The sequence below is a fragment of the Trichosurus vulpecula genome, chromosome 1, assembly GCF_011100635.1.
Source record: "Trichosurus vulpecula isolate mTriVul1 chromosome 1, mTriVul1.pri, whole genome shotgun sequence".
In the NCBI taxonomy this organism is placed as follows: domain Eukaryota; kingdom Metazoa; phylum Chordata; class Mammalia; order Diprotodontia; family Phalangeridae; genus Trichosurus; species Trichosurus vulpecula.
The window spans coordinates 258,962,582-258,983,378 of NC_050573.1; the positions used below are offsets into that span (position 1 = coordinate 258,962,582).

The window sequence follows — 20,797 nt, forward strand, 5'->3', positions numbered from 1 at the left end:
CTGTTTCTGCTATGCCAATCTAGGCTAGAAAGATGACCCACTATGAATTCCAAAACAAGACTCATTCTTGTGCATTTTCTAGATCTTTGTGGAGGAATTCAGGTGGGGAGGTAGGCTATACTTCTTCCAGTGACTCCTCAATCTCAGCTCCTTCTCCTGAATTTGTCTATCAGTTTACACCTCCCCACAAAAGCATATGTGCTAACATACATTTGCTTTATTATTTTAAAATCATAACTCATATTTTACCCAAAACAGTATTACCAAGTTTGAGATTATCCATCTTATTTATCTGAATAACTTTTGTCCTAGGGCAGCTAAGTGGCGCAGTAGAGTGGCCAACCTGGAGTCAGGAAGACCTGAGTTCAAATCCAGTCTCATATACTCACTAGCTATGTGACCTTGAGCAAGTCACTTAACCCTATTTGCCTCATTTTCCTCATCTCCAAGATGAGCTGGAGAAGGAAATGGAAGGAAAAAAAACAAAACCCAAGTGGGGTCACAAAGAGTCCAACACAACTGAAACATAAAAACCTTTCTAAACTTTTGTATTGCTTTCAAAGCTCATATCCACAAATTTCACAGAGCCCTAAAGGCAATCCCACAAAAATTTTAAAGCAATACCCACATTCTTATAATAAGTGTTTAACTTCTGAAGGTGTCTATGCTGAAGGGAACAACATTCAATTTAGGTATCTAAGTCCTGATATGTTTGTTGAAAATAATGAGCTTCAAGTCATCCTTATTTCTCAGTTCCTCAGAGCTAGTATTTCTTGAGAATATGAAACCTGTCTGCAGTTCCATGAGATGCACATTTCAAGCATCTAGGATGATTTCTATTTTGTCTGAATTTTAAACTACTCCATGTGTATTGAAATATAGGGATTCAACAACAAAAATAAAGTCATGGAAAACAACTTACCCCCCCCCCCCACACACACACAAATAAGTTGTTAAGTTTGTACCATGTTAAGCTGGAGAAACAAGTGGAATATTTTGAATCACTAGATAAAACAGTGCTATTCATTATGATTTTAACAGATTTATTTTTTCAAATATATGTGTAGGCACACTAAAAAATGAGGAATAAGTTTGATGGCATCTAGCTATATCTGAACTATAAGGAGCAAATATGAAAATGATAAGCGGCATTATGTAGCGATTTAAAGTTTTCAAAGTGCATCACAAATATTTTTGTCATAGATGTCACAAGAGTCCTGCAAGAGAGATATTATAGCTATTTCTATAACCCCATTTAACAGATGAGGAAAGTGGGACTCAGAGGTTAAATGATTTGTCCATCATCATATGTCTAACTAATAAAGAGGCAGATTTCAAACCCAGGTCTCTCCCAACTCCAAATTTCATATTGCTCCCACTTACACCACATGGCCTCTCATGATGGCTCACCCGCTCCAATCTCAAAAAGAGGATCTCATGTCAAAGAATTGAACATTTTGACACCAGGAGAACATCCATGGGTAAATGTCCAAATCTAGTGCAATGAACATCCCAATCTACCACACAAAAGGCCAGAATTCAATTCAGCAAATATTCTCCAAACACCCAAGCTCCATGTGTAATGCACTCGATTTGTTTAGGATATCAATCGGGACATAAGCTGTTGTTTTTATCTGAGCACCTACTATCTTTTAACTTGAAAAGCACACTTACGTGTAGATGTTGTACAACGTCTGTGGGAGAGCAAGGAAAACGCTGCAGGCTGGAAAACAGACAGAAGATTTATGAATGGTCATTTATTATTAAGCTCCCATGAGAACAAGACTGTACTGCAGTGATAAAAATGGAAATACTCTGCTATCTGACAAGGCAATTCAAGGGGGCTTCAATCCTACTTCCATTGCCAGCTTCATGAATGGCTCAAGTTAAGCAGCACTGGAAATCGTGCCAGGGAACAATGTTTTGGGTGCAATGATTTTTAAATCAGTTGCCCACTTTTGCTCGAGATGAAACATGTGTCAAGAGTTGAAATTTCCCCAAAAAGTCTACATTGCTATCAAGATTTTGCATTCACTCACGTTGAGGATGATTCTGAATGCTGAATCTATTCTAAACAACAACAAAAATAAAGAGCTAGCATTTCTACAAAGTGCTTTACAAGTGTCAGCTCATTTGGTCCGTACAACAACCTTGTGAGGGAGGTCTATTATTGAGGAAACTAAAGCTAAGATTGTGACTCGCTGAGGGCCACATAGCTCATAAATATCTGAGGAAGGATTTGAACTCAGGTCTTCCTGACTCAAGTCTAGCACTCTATCCACCTTGCCACTTAGCTGCCTCTATGAATGATGGCCAAATTCATGCAAACACAAGACAACTGTCTCAACTGACAACCGGCTGACTGCCAAATACTGGATAAGATCTGAAAAATTGTTCTAAAAATAACCAACATTTTGAAATTCATATTAATCCAGCGCTTTGGGGTAGGTCTACTTCAGTAGATCTGAGATCTCATCCAAGTGACATCTCTCTCCATCCTGACCCATCCACAGCTTCTCACTCTGTGTTGTTCTTGTTCGTTTTCCTTCATAGATTTTCCACAGGGGATTTTACCCAATAGACCAGAGACCTTCCCTGAGATCTTCTAACATTCCACGGCTGTCTATTATCCTTTACTCTTAGTATACCACCACCTCTTATTCAGATCATACTTCCTCAATGAAGTGTTACTTGCATGAGGTCATCATTGGAAGGGTGACACAGTGAATACAGCACTGGTCCTGGAGTCAGGAGGACCTGAGTTCAAATCCAGCCTCAGATACGTACTGTCTGTATGACCCTGGGCAAGTCACTAAACCTTGTTTGCCTCACTTCCTCATCTATAAAATCAGCTGGAGAAAGAAATGGCAAACCGTTCCAGTATCTTTGCCAAGAAAATCCCAAACGAGGTCATGGAGAGTTGGACAGGACTGAAACAACTCATCAACAACAAAAACAAACCCGTCGTTGGCAATACATGGCAACCTTCTTGTGCCACTGACCTAAGGGTCAGCCATGTTTCTGATAGTTCAAGGCTTGTGTATTGTGTTTCAAGATTCAGAGACACGTAGCATCACCCAGAGAACATTTGTGTTTATTTTAAAAAATTAAAAAGATAGGTTTTTGTGCCAGGAAGCAGCTTGGGAGCATTAAAAGAACTACATAATTTCCCAAGTGTAATCGCCCACTCTCTTCCTCTTAATTCTGGGCTCAACTCACTGTCCATCTGCCTGTGTACCGATGGACTAATTGGATGGACTTGCCTTCCACATGCACATCACATACTGGCCAATAAACATTTTTCATACATTTAGCTTTCCCTAGATGGACTGAGCTCTTTTGAGTAATTAAGAATCATATTGAACAAGCCCTGTGCCATTTGAGTTTTGATGTAAGCCAGCACAGTATCATCTACAAACAGGTGACATTGGTAATGAAAGTATTATCCTTATTTTACATAGGAGGATCAGAGGCTGAGAATAATGAAGTAGTCACTCAACAGGATCAACAATTCAGAAACCAGTCCATTATTCTGTGATCAGGACAGAAAAATTTTAAAAAATTAAAATTTAATTCAAATTTAAAAATTAATTTAAAAAGAATGCCGTTAGGCTTGTTTTCAGCATCAAGAGAAGCAAACAAGAAAATCTGAAGCCAAGTATATACGATATAATTCTGGAGGCAGAAAGGACTTGAGCCATTGTTTATTTCCAGCCCCTGATTTTATAAATGAAGAAGCTGAGAGTCAAAAAAGGCCAATTGAATTACCCAGTATCATACAATGAATTACAATGATAGAAATTCACAGTTCTTTCCTTTTTACTATATTGCTTTAAATTTCTCAACAAACAATGGCCACATTTATGTTTCATATCTTTTCAGATGAGAAACAAGTGCATCATTAATCAATAGGTTAACCTCTTTGCCTTTGTAAAGTTGGAGAATGTACTGATAATTGTACCCTCTTTTGGGTCTTTACTGGCAAATGATGGAAATCCAAATTCACCTGAATTGTATGTGTATGCCATGGCAGCATTTTACCTATTAAATGAATTTGCATTGGATTAAAAAGTCCAGATTGCTTTGTTCTATGTTGACATTTCATTCCAAGTCTTCCTGACAGCACTCTGCCCTTAGGAACTGGATCTCATTAGGTGCAGTATTCAGTTATTTCCTGTTCAGCCGACCTATCCATCAAATGTGTGTTATGGAGATGAAGTGATGGAAATTAGAGATTTCCTAAAATAATAAAGTGATTTACATAGGGTAGAGGAGGACCTATTTTAATCTGCTTGATATGAAACTTTATCATTTGGGAGGACTTAGTGAATAGGGGAAAAAATGGAAAGCAGAAGTATCATGAACTTGGAATGATGTACTAAAAGAAGCAGTTGGACCTCCGTCCCCTGCTGGCTCTACCACAGGTTGCCCGAGGGAAGTATTCACACAATCCCTATTTAGGCAGTACAATGTTCTGAGTTTTTGACATGGATTTCTTTGTCAACATACTTACTTTATCCATCTTTCCCTTTCCTTTTCTGAAATGGAAAAACTCTCCCTAAAATAATGAGGCAATCCAAAGAGGGAACCTAAATCTTCTCTTTTCTACTTGTATACATTCTCAAAATTACTGCTTGCTGGATTTTCTGAGTTTAATGAGCATTGCAGCTAAGCTATGTTTTCTATTAAAAAGAGGGGGTATTGAGACAGAAGTTCAATAAAATCTCAAGTAAAATATAGTCATTCTAACATCTGCATTAGATTAGAGGAGACACAAGACAAAACACTGACTCTTGAGGTTAAATCTAAATTTCCTGCTGCAGTTCTGAAGCTATTGAGACTTTAGATCAAAAAGCCAACAAAGAAAAGAATGAAACATCTCAGAGTAGAATTCAAAAGTTATTAAATGGCAATGGCTGGTTATTTCTTTGAAGCATCAGTTTAGTTAGCAATTACCCACTGACCACAAACAACAATCAGTAGAAACTCTGCACTCTGTAAAATTCTCATTCCAAGATGGGAGAGCTGTACCTAAGGATCTGTGATTTTAAACCCCTAAGCACCTCCCCTGATTCTGTGGATTTCACAAGAATAGGTAGGTAGCTTGGTGGAGAAGGCACTGGACCTGGAGTCTGGAAGACCTAAGTTCAAATCTGGCTTTAGACACTTATTAGCTGGGTGACTCTGGGCAAGTCACTTAGACTCAGTTTTCCTGTCTGTAAAATGTGGATAATTTAACACCTACCTACCAAGGTTGCTGTGAGGATAAAACGAGATCGTGTTTATAAAGCACTTTGCAAACTTTAAGGCATTATATAAATTCTAGCCACTAATTATTATCATAAAGGGTCTTCATAAGCTTTCTACACCTCTTCTGTAACATTCTCTTCTACCATTGTTGAGTTTCTCTTCTATGTCTTCCTAGCAAAGAAGGATCTTTTCAATTTCCACCTGGAGCTCGTGGATCAAATATCATCGAAGGACTTCCCCTCCCACTGCCCAAGGAGAGACAGACATTTTCTCCTCTTTCTCTCCTTTGGGATAAATTGCTTTGCTCCAGTGATGCTTGAGTTTAGGGGGGGAGGAACGGTAAAAGAAAAAAGCCAACTTTAAAAAACACAAGGAAATAAAAATCAACCAAAAGAGAAAAGAGAGAAAACCAAAAATAAAGCCATTATTTTCCAAGCAACCAGAAGCAGTGACAGCTAGAAAAAGTAACAATACAAAATGATGTGACCGTTACTGCTGAAGCCTCCTGCTATATCTATATCTATCTATCTATCTATCTATCTATCTATCTATCTATCTATCTATATACATATATATATGTATATATACCTGTGTCCTCCCTACATGTTCCATATATTTGGCACCAGCCACAGAAAGAAGTACAAAGACTCAAGCACAGCCTCAGGGTCTCTCATTGGAACTCCTGCAGAATTTTAATTTAGCTTCACTGATGCCTTTGCTTTTTATATCACATTCATTTCCAAACTTTAGACTAACCCTACTCCTCGGACCACTCCATTCCCATTGTTCAAATATGTGTGCACTCTTGGCACAACCAAGATGAGCACCAGCTTGTATGTTGTGTGTATATTGTATATCTCCAACTAAAATGTCAATTCTTAAAGGATTGGAATCACAGCTTTTACCTCTAATCTATCTCTCTTGAGTGTCTAGGATAGTTTCAACAAACATGGATGCTCTGTAAATTTTCTTGACTGAGGCCCTGAAAACCCTTTTAAGGTCCTCAATTGAAAATTATCTTGTCCATATAGCTATTTCTTTCCACAGGTTATATAATTAATGAGGGATTGTCTTTTGCCTTTTTTTATCCCCATTGCTTAGCATGATAGAATTAATTAATAAATGCTCATTAATAGACTTAATAAAAGGGTGACCAAATGCAGAGAAAATCATGGCTATGGGGATTTGCAAATGGTACTCAGTGCTGCTAAGGAGATGGATCTTGGGGAGGGACCAACAGGAAGGCTATATCAGGGTATTCTACTGCCTCCAGTTCCGTGCTTTAGAAACTCATGGGCGTCTTTCTAGTGAAAAATCCAATGTTCCTGTGTTAAATACCTAGAGAGATGGCCTGAAAATGCTCCTAGATCTCCAGGAATGTTCAGGAAATGGAAGTACTCTTGATACAAAAGGCTTTGGGTATTCCTTCCTGTTAAGAGGTAGCATGGCGTACTATGATGGAAACAGTGGTTGACTTGGAATCAGGAGACTTGGGTTCCAATCTTGCCTCTGATGCATTAACTGTGTGATCCTGAGCAAAATCACTACCCTCTCTGAATCTCTTTTTCTTACTCTGTAAAACAGAAATAACAACTTAATTGTATTAAAATATGACTACCTATATCCCAATGTTGTTGTAAAGAAAGTGCTTTGGAGGCAGCTAGGTGGCACAGTGAGGAGAGCACCGGCCCTGGAGTCAGGAGGACCTAAGTTCAAATCTGGCCTCAGACGCTTGACACACTTACTAGCTGTGTGACCTTGGGCAAGTCGCTTAACCCCAATTGCCCTGCCTTCCCCCCTCCAAAAAAAAACCCAAGGAGAAAGTGCTTTGTAAATTTTAAAGTGCTTTACCAGTGTAAATTATTATCATTATCCTTTCAGCAGTCATTTTACTGCTAAAATGAGAGCATAATTATATATCAAAAGAACTATGTGGATAAGTTATCCTTGCCACCACTGCCTACAAGGGTGAACCTAGGGGGACCTAAGATCACTAGACCTGAAGTCTGGCATATAAAGCCCTCTTCTGAAAGCTTAAACCAGGCTGAGGAGCCTTCCCTTTGAGCAAACAGGATTGTCTGCTAAAAAGTTTTCAGAGAAGGAATTTTAGCTACCATTATCATGTACAACAGCCCACCAGTCAGAAATTATGGAAATGAAAAAAAAAAAGCTTATTTTTTTCCTCGAAACTGGAGGGAAGAAATTCATACATGGGAGGCCTCTTGGTAAAGAGGAAAGGGTGCAGGATTTAGAGTTGGAGGAACTGGGTTAAATTACTGACTCTACCGCTTACTAGCTGTGTGACTGAGCAAGTCACTTAACCACTCTGGGGGCCCGGTATCCTCATCTACGAAACGATGGTATTGGACTAGATGACCTTCGCGATCTCCTTCAGCTTTCAATATATGGTCCTATGAGTCAATGTGGCAATTATGTCATTTCTGTGGGTGAGCTAATATATAGCAATGGAAATGCTAGGATCTCTAGTATTCTGCACCGTAAATTGATGACAATGATCTGTCATTTTTGTTCAGTCATCTTCAATCACGTCTGACTCTTCATGACCTCATTTAGGGTTTTCTTGGCAAAGATACTGGAGCGGTTTGACATTTCCTTCTCCAGTTCATTTTACAGATGAGGAAACTGAGGCAAACAGGGTTAATGACTCACCCAGGGTCACACAGCTAATATGTGTTTGAGATGCATTCTGAACTCAGGAAAATGAGTTTTCCTGATTCAAGACCCAGCGCTCTATCTACTGTGCCACCTAGCTGCCATAATAACGATAATAATAATAATTAATAATGATAATGATAGATAATATTTATACAGGGCCTCCTATGTGCTAGACACTGCACTAAGCACTTTATAATTATTACCTTATTTGATCCTCACAACAGCCCTGAGAGATAGGTGCTTTTATCTCCATTGTACAGATAAAGAAACTGAGGCAAATAGGTTAAGTAATTTGCCCAATGTCTGAGCCCAGATTCAAACTCAGGTCTTCCTGACTCTAGGCCCAGAATTCTGCCCATTGCACCACCTAACTGACTCCAACTGGATGATGTTGACATATCAAAAACAGTGGGGAGGGTCAATCCAATTCTATGGTAAACTTTGTTTTATTTATTCTATTATTTAATAGAGATTTTGGATAACCATTTCAGAGCAGCTGCTCAAACAAGTCCATGTTCTGGTGACTGATACAATTATCCTGAGTTTTAGCAGTTTGCCCTCAAACATGTACTGAAGGAGGAGGGATAGTGGTCATGTGGTATTTGCAATCACCACAGAAAAACCCAATTCAACGCCCTCCACATTCAGAATAGAAACATATGACTGAAAAAACTTTGGCAGGTGAAGAGGAGAGAGTTCAGTGACTTCTGAATACAAAAGCATTGTTGAGTCTTTCTTTCCAATGCTCAGAAGGTACCCGGACTCATTTTTGCCTTGGGCTAAATGTCAAGAACTAATTTTTTTCCCTATTATTGCTTTGTGTATAGTCAAGAGAGTGAATAGCTAACATTTAAATATTGTCTATCGCTGATAAGATTTCGCCCAGTACTTGAAAAATTACAATTAAGGAATAAATCACAGATAATTCAGCAATACTACAAATGAAAACGTACAGTAAGGAACAAAAATACAATCACTTTGAAAGCTAGGCCCCCCCCCTTCAAAACTGTTATAAGAAGAGAAGCTTCTGATGGTTCAAAGATTCAGGAGGAAAAATGTCAAGTTTAGGCTGTTTGGTTGCATACCGAAAGCTGCAGGGGCATTCTATTTTCCAGCTAATCATATGGTGTTTTAAATTGACTTATCTAAATGGAAGTAAACCCTGCTGAGAGAGGGATGTATAGACTTTACCCAAAAGGAATGCTGATTTTACCAACGAAAGAGTTGGCTACAAGGAATTCAAATTCTACCAAATGTGGAGTATCTTGGCAACCAATCTACATAATTTAGGTTAAAACAGTTTTCTAATATCTTTGGTATTTAGACAGAATTTACCAAGTAATTGGTACAACTTCCAGAATGGAACACGGTCCTACTACTTGTAGTAACTGTAGTCAAATGGTTTGGTTTGGTGGTAAGTGTAAGGAGAGTCCTTTTAAATTCAATTTAAAAAAATTCAGTAAAGATTTTTAAGAGCTCACTATGGACTAAGCAAAGCCATGACTAGTGTGTTTCCCTCAATTTGTTCCAATGAGGTTGATTTTTTAAACTCAAGTGAGACTTGACATTTTTCCCATTGAATTTCCTCTTATTAGATTTAACCCAAGGCTCCAGCCTCACAAGTTCTTTCTTAGATTCAGTCTATTACTCAGAGTGTTTGCTATCCCTCCTAGTCTTAAATCATCTGCAGATCTTATTTAAATGTTATCTGTGCCTTCATCCATGTCATTATAAAACATTCAGTAGAACAGATTATTGGTGAATGAATGGTCAGATAGTTTGAAAAAGACTTGAAGGTTTTTTTTAGTGGACTATAAGTTCAATATGAATAGTCTTTAGAAGATTGACCCTGCTATTACCCCACTCACTATTACCTATAATTTCTCCCTATCTACTGGCTCCTTCCCTGCTGCCTACAGACACATGCATGTCTTCCCCCACCCTTAAAAACCCATCATTTGATCATACTGTTCTCGAGACCTAGAATGCCTTTTTTCTTCTTCTCCACTTGTTGAATTCCTATCTGCACCCTAAGGACCACCAGACTTTTCCATCTGTCTGGCAACTGAACCTTCCCATCTGTGTTGTGCCTCTCTCATTAGAAAGTTGACCCCTTGAAAGGAGGGGCTGCCTTGCTTTTCTATTTGTATCTCTAACAAATACACATAGTATTGCATTTATTCATTCATCTCATCAAAGCCCAACTCAAATGACTCCTATTCCATGAAGCCGTCCCTGGTTCTTCTGCTCAGGAACGATTTCATTACCACTCTAAATGTCATGCCAAATTTTGTTTTATACCGCTCTAATGCACTCGTCGTGCAATACTATTTATTACTGTCATTGGTGTTTGTGTTCTATCCCTCTACTAGATTGTAAGCTTCCTAAAGAAAGGAATCACATCTTTAAATTTTGCATATATCTCCAGACTTTGCCACCATGCCTCAGCTGCTTTCTCCTTCCCCATCATCCCTTGCAGCCTCCTTTCACCAGTGAGTTCCTCTGGTCACTTCCATTTTGGGGAAGGCCCAGAACAGCCGTCCTTCATTCTCAGGATTTAGCTCAGGATTTAGCTTTTTCACCTCATTGCTTTTCAGTTCCACTTTACATGTTGACTTCCTTCATTAGAATGTAAGCACCTTGAGGGCAGGGACTGTCTTTCTTTTTGTTTGTATTTGTGTCCTCAGTGTTCAGCACAATGTCTGGCACATAATAAATGCTTAATCAATGCTTGTTGACTTGACCTTGACTACAACCCCCAATGCTCTTTAAACACTAGATGCTTAATTGATAGAATTTGTTGAATTAATGAACCTTTCTAGCTATTTTAGGGTACACCATTCAACCAGCTCTTCTTTTTACCTCCCCAGGCAAAACTGTATTCCTTCATTCCATTTAGTTACAACTTCTTTCTCTCTTACTGTTTCATTCGTAGCAAATGAATTAAATGTCAGTGTGACTCCAGTTCCCATAATAGGGTTTCTCTTCCTTAGTCCTAGAGTGAGCACACAAATTGAGAATATCACCTTTTAATATTTGTAAACTGATTAGCAATTGTGTGATTCTTAGTATCCTCTGTTCCCTGTCCCCTAGAAGTAGAAGGAGAAATTCAGGACGGAGAACTAACATCTTTTTGACCATTTCATGGAATGCCATTAACAAAAAAAAAATCATTACTCAAGGATGTCTGCTGGAGAAAATTTCAAAAAACTAGAATTACCTCCATTCCACAATGAATAAGTCCTAGCCTAGGACCTAAATTTACTGCACTCAGCAAACTTTTTATTGCCTTTAGAAAGATAATTAGAAAGATCTGAGTTTGACTTTATCTCCTCCATACCCTTCTGTCCAACTTCTTTTTGCCTTTTCTTTTGTCCAAATCCTTAATGAGCTAGCTAAAATACATATGCTAAAGGGCACTAAAATGTCCAAATGTCAATTCTCTTAGTGTGAGAGAGGAAAAGAGAAAATTCTAGATAATCAGTGTCCTAAATAATCAGCTCTGAAATAAATGGGAGTATGTTTACTTGTTTATTAAAAAATTCAATTGTCTTTTTGCTATGCAATGATTGATAACACAGACAGGCATAGCAAATAGGATTATTTAGCCCTGCCCAAATGCTGAGATATATTTACAGTGATTTGAAATCATTAAAATGATTAGTTCTGACTTCAGATGGGTAGAATAACTAAAGAATGGCACAAATGAGAATGAGTTCCGTTATCTTTCTTTGCCTTCCTCAGTTATAAAAGCCAAATTTCCAAAGCCAAAATGTCTCCATTATGTAACTTTTCAAATGCATTTATTGTGTTTATGCAAATACACGTGACCTCATAAACCCCTGCTTTTCAATGACTTTTTTTTTTCCATTTAGTCAAGGCCCAGATGCAAATGGTACAGTGAGCAGAACACAGAAGTAAATTAGGTGACCTAGAGTCTAGTTCTGACATGGCTGTTGATTACCTACGTGAACTTAAGAAAATCACTTAGAATATCCTGTGTTTCAGCTTCCTTTTCCGTAAAATGTTGAAACTACACTACAATACACACATATACACACATACACATATACATATATACACATATACATATATACATATGCTCTCTAAGGTTCTCACCCAGCTTTATAATTCTACATGAGAATGTGTGCACAGAGCAAAGAACTCTAGGATGAAGATTAAGTCAAAATCCCACATTTCAATCAGTCCATCCATCAGTCAACAATATGGCGGACAACATGATGTAGGGCAGAGCTGTTCAACCTTAGGTTTTTATTGAAACAATAAACAACATATTTCAATTTGCCATTTTAGTGAGAGCTTTGCAGTTCCTCAGCTTCCTTTACTAAAGCGTTTATGTAAATTTCTATGCTTGAAGGCCAGCCACATGAGGCCGCATTCTGGACAGCCCTGATGTAGGGCATAAAACAGTTAGCCCTAGAGCCAAAAAGACCTGGATTCAATTCCCACCCACTACCTGCAACACATCCTAGCCCTTTACATTCTTGGTGCCCTAGGTCCTTAGGGTCTCTAAGGCTATAATGCAGACGAGGTGCCAATCCACTTTGGCAGAATGGGTTTCCTCATGAAGGATGTTCTGTTTACTGATATTTACTAAGTCCAGTCTCCATGCCAAGATTATGCTAAATGCTGAGGATATGAAAACAAGGGTGATATAGCCCCTCCCCTAAAGGGATTTAACAAGTTCAAATTAAATACAGGATTTAAGCAAACAAAAAAATACAATGATAGGAGTGGGGAAGACACTAAGAAGTGAGGGAATCAGAAGAGGCCTCTTGAACAAAAAAAGCAATTGAGCTAAGCCAAGGAAGGGAGCTGGAGGGTCTAACAGGCTTAAACATAAGGCAGAAGAGCATTTTAGGCATTATATACCTCTAAAGGCAAGGTAAATAATCTTTTGTGGACAGAAATCTATACTGCTCATGGTAAAGCATCACAATGGAGTCATTTTCTTCCTTCGATTCTTCCTAGACCCTCTGATTCTGATATCCTAATTGGCCATTCTTTCTCTATACGCATTTGGTCACATTTCCCTTGTCTGACTTGATAGCAAAAAAGCTCCTGTTTACTCAATAAATGCTTCTAGATGTCCAGGCTAAAAAGGAAAACACTATTTTAGGGTCTGGAAAAGTCACCAAGAAAAATGTCTGAATCATCGCAGTGCCAGAAAAAGTAACTTTTTTTCATATTTCATATTTAAATCAGCTTGTAAGTAGAGTAAAATGTCACTCTTGTAATACATTTTAAAAGATACTACTTGGTGCCCAAAAAACTTGAATTCTTGTCAATATTAAATGATTTAACCTGAAACTAAGTTTCTTTGTGTGTTTATTTTTTTCAAGGTCCAAGATTGAGCAAATCATTTCTTATAAAAATGAAATGAAGATTTAGGCTTGCCCTTGGGATGAAAAATTAATGTTCTGTTAGTCAGCACCTAGAATCTTTTATAAGGTTCCAGAAACAACCACCTAAAACACATCTTTTTTTCAACTACTTGAGTTGTCCAACAGATGAAAGAGGACACTCAGAATTTAGGCATAGGAGCTATTAAAAAAAATGGAAAATAGAAAGAAGCCGTCTGTGCCAGGAACACAATATAATGAGAAATATTTCAACATTAGCAGTAGTAACAATAATGTAAATTATGTTAATATTTAAATTTAATATAACCTCTCACTTCCAAAGACCTTGGAACTATTTAATAATACTAGGCCCTGAAAATTCCAAAGCTACACCCTAGATGGAAGCCAGGAACTTTGGAAAGCATGTTAATTTTTCCAGTCATTAAACAGTATCCTAGGAGACAGCTTGGATTATTAAAGCTAGTCTCTCAAGGTGGAATTCAAAAAGGAAGAGAGGAAAAAAATGTTAAAAAGGAGAAAAAAGGAGACCGAATGAATGAAACAGAGTGGGTGGAAGAGGGAAATAGTGAGTAAGGCTTAGAATAAACACAGATCACATTTATATAGTACTAAGTTAAAATAGGTCATCATGACCAAAGAGTCCATTACTTCAATAGCCAACCTTTGGGTGATGGCCTCTTGTTATTAAACTAGACTAAACTTCAGACAGTACACAAAATCTGTCAATGGAGGGGTACTTTCTCAGTCTACTATGTCTCCCCTTTGAGATTATCATCTTTTATCTCTGTACGTATTTTGTATGTATCTATTTATTAACATGATGTCTCCCTCATTATAATGTGAGTTCCTTGATTGCAGGGCTTGATTTTGCCTTTCCACTCTATTCCCAGTGCTTAACACTGTACCTAACACATAGTAAGCGATTAACAAATGCTTGCTGACTGACTTACTGAAAACTTTTCCGATGTGGTAAAACATACTAGAGGTTATAATCCACTCATATAGACTTTTAGAATCAAGGTTCAGCTCCGTGCTAAGATGAGGCATTTTCTATCAATTAATTTATCCCTCTTAAGGTAGGCATATGATTTTCCTCATTTTCAGAGGGGGAAACTGAGACTCAGGTTAAGTGAGATACCCAAGGTCACCCATGCATATGTGCCCATTATATCCTGTCTTCTCCTATAGAAAGAATCCTATAGATTACCCCTTTGATCTGTGTCTCCCTGTGTACTGGCTGGTTCCCTGTTGCCTACAAAAAAAGCCATGTTTCCCCCAGCCTCAAAAAATCCTCACTTGATCCAGCAATCCCCACTAGCTTTCATCTATATCTCTTATCCTTTAGTGGCCAAATTCCTTAAGAAAGCCATCTACAATTGATGCTGCCACATCCGAAACCTCTCACTCCACTCTTAGCTCTGCAGACAGGCTTCCAGCCACATCACTCTGCTGAAACCGCTCTTTTCAAAGTTACCATGAATCTCCCGATTGCCAAAACTAGTGGTCTTTTCTCAATCCTCATTCTTCTTGACCTCTCTTCAGCCTTTGATATTCTCTTCTCTCTAGGTTTTCATGACATTGCTCTCTCCTGCTTTTCCTCCTACCTGTCTATCTGCTCCTCAGACTCTTCCTGGATCTTCATCCAGGCCGTGATCACTACTAACCTTGTGTGCCCCCCAAGACTCTGTCCTGGACCTTCCTCTCCTTTGCTGTATTATTTCACTTGGTGATCTCATCAGATTCCATGGGTTCAACTATCATCTCTATCCAGGTGGTTCTCAGATCTGTTTGTCCAATGTTAACCTCTCTCTTGACCTCCAGGCTAACATCTCCAACTGCCTACTAGATACCTCCAACTGAGTATTTCATAGACATCTTAAATTCCATATGTCCAAAACTGGACTCATAACCTTCCCTGCTCCCTACCAAATCCTCTTCTCTTTCCAACTCCTCTGTTACTGTTGAGGGTACCATCACCCTCCCAGTCAGGCTCACACCCTCCCACCTCATTACCCTCCCACCCTCCAGACTCACAAGCTAGCTATCCCCCTTCTCTCCTCACTCCCTCTCGTTTCTACCATATCCAATCATTTTCCAAGTCCTGTCCATTTTACCTTCACAGCATCTCTCATATATACACTCCCTTGTCTGTTCTGACGCTCTACTATCCTGATTCAGAGCCTCATCAACTCAAACTTGGACTATTGCAATAGCCAGCTAGTTGGTCTCCCTGCCTTAAGTGTCTTCCCACTCTAGTCCTTCTTCCCCTCAGCTGTTAAAGAGATTTTCCTAAGTCTGACTGTGTCATTCCTACTCAATCAACTCCAATGGCTTCCTATTGCCTCCAATAGGAAAGATAGATATCCAAAGATAAAAGTCCTTTGTTTAGTGTTAAAAGTCCTCCATGACTTAACCCCTTCCTACCTTCCCAGTCTTCTTGTGCCTCGCAACACCTCGATGTACTCTGCAATCTAATAACTCTGGCCTTTTTTTCTATTCCTTGCAACATCTCCCAAATTGGAGGATTCTGGGCAAATTCACTGGCTGTCCCCTATGCCTAGAATACTTTCCCTCCTCATCCCTGCCTCATGGCTTTCCTGGCTTTCTTCAAAACTCAGCTAAAGTCTCACCTTCTACAAGAAACTTTTCTGAATCCTCATCAATCTTGGCGATTTCCCTCAGAGACTATTTAATTTACCATATATATCTTGTTTGTATGTAGTTGTTTTCATGTTGTCTCTCCTGTTAGAGTGTGAATTCATTGAGAGGAGGATCTGTTTTTTAACCTTTCTTTGTATCCATAGTTCTTGGTATAGCAGGTGCTTGTTGACTTGGCTAGATAATTAGTGAACAGTGATACCAGTCCTCAAAACCAAATTTCCTAATTTCAAATCCACTGTCCTTTCCATACTATCTCTAGAAGAGGAGGTCAGTAAATTCCTATAGATAGAAAAATAAGAGGATACAATTGAGATAATCAGGAAACAAGAGACGGAAGAGTAGAAGAGACAGGAAGTATGAGGAAAAGGGAAGCACAGAATACGAAGTCAGACAATAAAGAGAGATCAGGATATAAAGACAGAAGTATAGGAAGGGAAAACTTGGAAACATAAAATAAAGATGAATAAGAGAAAAGCCAAATGACAAGAAGGGATAGGGAACTAAGTAATGCAGGGTACAGTGAATAAGAAAAGAATTCGTGTAGAGCCATTGGCATCTAATAATTTTATAAATTAGTTCCATATCCTGCCACGTGTTCATTTTTTCCCCTCTTTACTCTGCTGAAATTAGAGGCATCTCTTCCTTAGAATGATGTATTCTGCAACAGCATAATAAATTAAAAGCACCAGCAAGCAAACAGATCCTTCAGAATGAAAATTAAACACTGAAAAATGCAAATGAAATTCCTACATGACTTAGTCCTTAGAAATGTGGCACGTGGCATTTGAGCACAGCGCTTTTCTCAAACCATCTTTAGCCCCACTGCGAGCCTCTAGACCACAGCCTGCCGTTACACATTTTATTCCTTGCACACTGACTTCAGAAGGTTAAGTAGGTATCAGACTGGAATAGAGCTCTATCTTTATTACTGATAAGGCAGATGGGAATCATACATAGACACCCACACATAACATATCCAAAAACTCTTAGCTACTATGATTCCGTACTGAAGTTTTACATGCATTTGGCTTCTTGAGCACACTTTTAGAAAATGATTTTGGGGAAAAGAGCTGTTGGAAAATACTGAAAAAAAAAAACAATCACATGGGATGTTAGGTTATTTTGAACCTATGGTGTTAGTCAATTGTTCTCTTTGTAAGAGAACCTTTGTGGAAGAACAATTCTCTTTAAAATTTTAATCATAAAATCAGTTAATCCTGTAAGAGATTTACTCAAAGTGTCATGATTTAAAGGATCCATGATCTCATCTGTGTGTTGACTCTCTCTCCTAGCATAGATCACAACCAACCAGGCACACTGGGTTTGTCATAAATCCCTCATAAAGGATCTTCCAAATGTGCTTAAAAGCTCTTTTGAGTCTTTTAATATTTGGGGAATACCAGCACAACACTTGGGCACTAGTAACCCTTGTCCTCACAATATGACCAGCCTTTTCTCCTTTTCTGGTCATACTGGTGATACTGTTTAAGACATTCCTACCACACATATCCCCATTGGTAACACGTGACAACTGATCTACCTGAGCTGGAAAAAATTTAATCTTCTTGTTAAGCAGAAAGACATTTCAGCCAAGGGCAATATAGGTCAAGAGTACAAATTTATTTACAAAACACTACTAACAAGATTTGCAAATTATAAGCAATATAGGTTCACAAAACAGCAAAAAAAAAATTGAGAAAACAAGCCTACAGAGAGGTTGGCTTGAGGTCCAACTAAAACAGATTGTTCAGGGAATATAAAGCTTAAAAAGGAACAATTAACATATGTAAAATGGAACATTTCTACAATGAATTATTCTTATTGGTAACACCAACATATTTGGACTCTCTATCCAATGTAATATGTTAAACACTGATAATTGTCTTTAAGAAAATGAAGTCAGCAAAAGCAACTGAATCTGATCAAGTAATCCAGAAACACAATTTGAAAAGCAAACCCAAAGATTTATCTTCAAAATGTGCCTTGGACGCAGAGAGGTGAAGGGATCCTTACAATACTTTCCTCACAGCAACCCAGGGCAGTAGGTAGTATAGGTATTACCATCCAAATTTTATAAATAAGGAAATGGCACCTCAAAGAAAGGAAGTTACTTGTCCAAGTTCACACAGCTAACAAGTGTTAGAGCTGCAACAGTGGCCTTTTGTAAACCTGTATGGATGGGATTCCATAAAGGTCACTCTGCTGAGAGGCAAGAGAACTTGAGTAAGTGGGGAGAACTATTTACCTAAGCTGGGAAAAGGCTTAGTCAACCTTTGACAGTCAAGATACGTCCAACATTTTAGCTCTACACATGATAAATGAGAACTTTAAAAATCTATTTGACTGGAAACAGAAACTTAGTGGGCAATCCAACATGGGGCTGGGGCAAGAGGGGTGGAGGCAAGGGTGGGGTGGGGTGAGAGGATTGAGAGAATTTGGATTTTGAAATAAGAGAGAGCAATCTGTTCTTGATAATTGGAAGGAGGTTATGTGATAAAGACAGGATCCAGGAATGAGAACTCTTCAATTGGGGCCACATGGCTTCAAGAGGGAACAGGCTCAGATGCGAGTCCAAAACAATGATTGAAGGGAGATGCTTCACCTAGAGCGGACTAACTTAACAACTGCCAAGTAAGAATGCTTCAAACAAACCAACCCAAACAGAGAGAAATGGGTCATTTTACACACACTTTTATACATTCATATGTGTACATATGCATGTATATATATATATGTATATATATACACACACACACACACACACACACACACATATACATTTATGTAATTTCAGCCCAATCTCCTAACTTTATAGATAAGAAAACTGAGTTCCAGAGAAGTAACCTCTTTGACAAAGAATATTCTTTCTGTTTTTGGTTTTGTGTTCTCAGCACTAAATACAATGCCTTATTTAGAGTATATATTTAATAAATAATTGTTGGTTTGAATTAGATGGAATTGGAACTAGAGGAAAGCTTCTAGCATATTAGGCAGATGCATAATGGGGGATTTACAAAGAGACATAGATGTCTTAGAATGACCCCAAATTAGAAGATATAAAAGAGTTCCAATCTGCCATCAATGGAGGGTCAACAGGGTCAACGGATGGGATCACTGATTATCCATCAAAGTAAAGGCAGAGATCTTGGAAGAACAGAGTGCCCTTTGGAGTGTGGTGGTAGTAATAGCTCCTCCTAATTCCAAGGCAAAATCTGGAAAGCTAAGGCCCCTAGAGATGAAAACTCAAGTTAAGGAGAGACAGGAGTCAACTAGGACCACTGATCCCTTCCCCCAGATTTCCAAGGGAGGTCTTCTACAATCATTATCAATAACAATTTCCTGGGTCTGATAGCAAACTTCATCAGGAAATTACTACTTATTCTTAAATCAACATTTCCATATTATAATAGGAGCCCAATTCTTTTTGTTCTATCCTCAGGGAGATAAGCTAATACCTATACTCTGTAAAACAGCCATTCTTATAGCTGAGGAGTATTATTATGAAGTCATGTGGATGGGCCAGCTAGGTGGCACAGTGAATAGAGAAAGCACCAGTACTGAAGTCAGGGAGATTCCTCTTCCTGAGTTAAAATCTGGCCTCAGATACTTAGTAACCTGTGATGGCAAGCAGGGTGGGACTTTTTGCCTTTGTCTTTTCTTTAAGAGTGCTTCTCAGCACTAAGGCAGTCAAGTACCTTTGATGAGTCTTGCCTTTCAGATGTAATGGCAAGCAAAATGGGACTTCTTGTTGTCTTTTGTTCTGGAATGCTTCAATAGCACTGAGGTAATCAAGTGCCTTTGATTAATCTTGTCTTTGTTTCAATCAGGAGTCTTTGATTGAATCAAGAGACTTTGATGACCTGTTTGAGAAACAAGAAAGCTCCAGGCCCCAGGCCATACACCCTTTTGCTAAGTAGGTACCAAGCCCCAGGGGCCTGAGAAGTATATATATGATCTGAGGTTGGTGTTTTTGTTGTGGGGGCACACTTTTTGGAAGAGTGGTTGTGTGGTTTGGCCAGATGAGGCTCTGGATAGCTCTGGAGAGCTCCCCCTACTTTGGAAACCCAGATGTTGGTGCTTCTCTCTCTGGTAACTATATATTGTGATATGGTCAGACAAAAGCCTGTCTGTTGATCTGTTTATATTGTCTCTGTTTGTAATTTCTGTTTGTATTTGCTCTAAAGTTCAGGGTGCTAACTTTTCCCCCTGAACTAAGTGAATGATATATGTACACTTAATTAAAGTGAGATTGTAAACCCCTTAAAGTTGCCTTCCTTAGAAAAGCAGATCAAAGAACCTGTGCTAGCAGCCCTCCTGTGTGCTGGCATTATCGGCCTTACACAGCCAAAGTAGCAGCAAGCAGCATTGTTGTTACATAGCTATGTGACCCTAGGCAAGTCACTTAACCTTGTTTACCTCAGTTTCCTCATCTGCAAATTGAGCTGGAGAAGGAAATCGCAAACCACTCTAGCATCTTTGCCAAGAAACCACCAAATGGGGCCATGAAGAGTTGGACACAACTGAAATAACTGAAGAACAACAACAAATCATGTGGTTTCAACCTATTTTTCCAGGTTTGCTTCAGAATATTCACCATCACTCTATCTTCTAAGCTGGACCACTCACTGTTGTACTAACATATCCAGGCATTTTCTACTTTTGTTGTGCCATTCCCAGTACCTAGAAAGTTCATCTCTACCGGGGACTGTCTTATGCCTTTCTTTGTATCCCCAGAGCCCAGCACATAGCAGACATTTAATAAATTCTCATTGACTAACTGTTATAGGCCTAGGTGAGGTAGCCTTAAAGGGTAAGGACCACCAGAT

General features: G+C 38.7%; 1 protein-coding gene across 2 annotated transcripts in view; it reads right to left on the reverse strand.

Moving 5' to 3' along the window:
* LOC118833926 (ethanolaminephosphotransferase 1-like) overlaps positions 1 to 20,797 on the reverse strand; it is a 155,393-nt gene that overhangs the window by 15,471 nt on the left and 119,125 nt on the right. For both annotated transcript variants that reach the window (XM_036741355.1, XM_036741356.1), the window contains exon 7: positions 1,675 to 1,723. In XM_036741355.1, the coding sequence (XP_036597250.1) occupies positions 1,675 to 1,723 (49 nt within the window). The remainder of the gene's footprint in view (positions 1 to 1,674; positions 1,724 to 20,797) is intronic.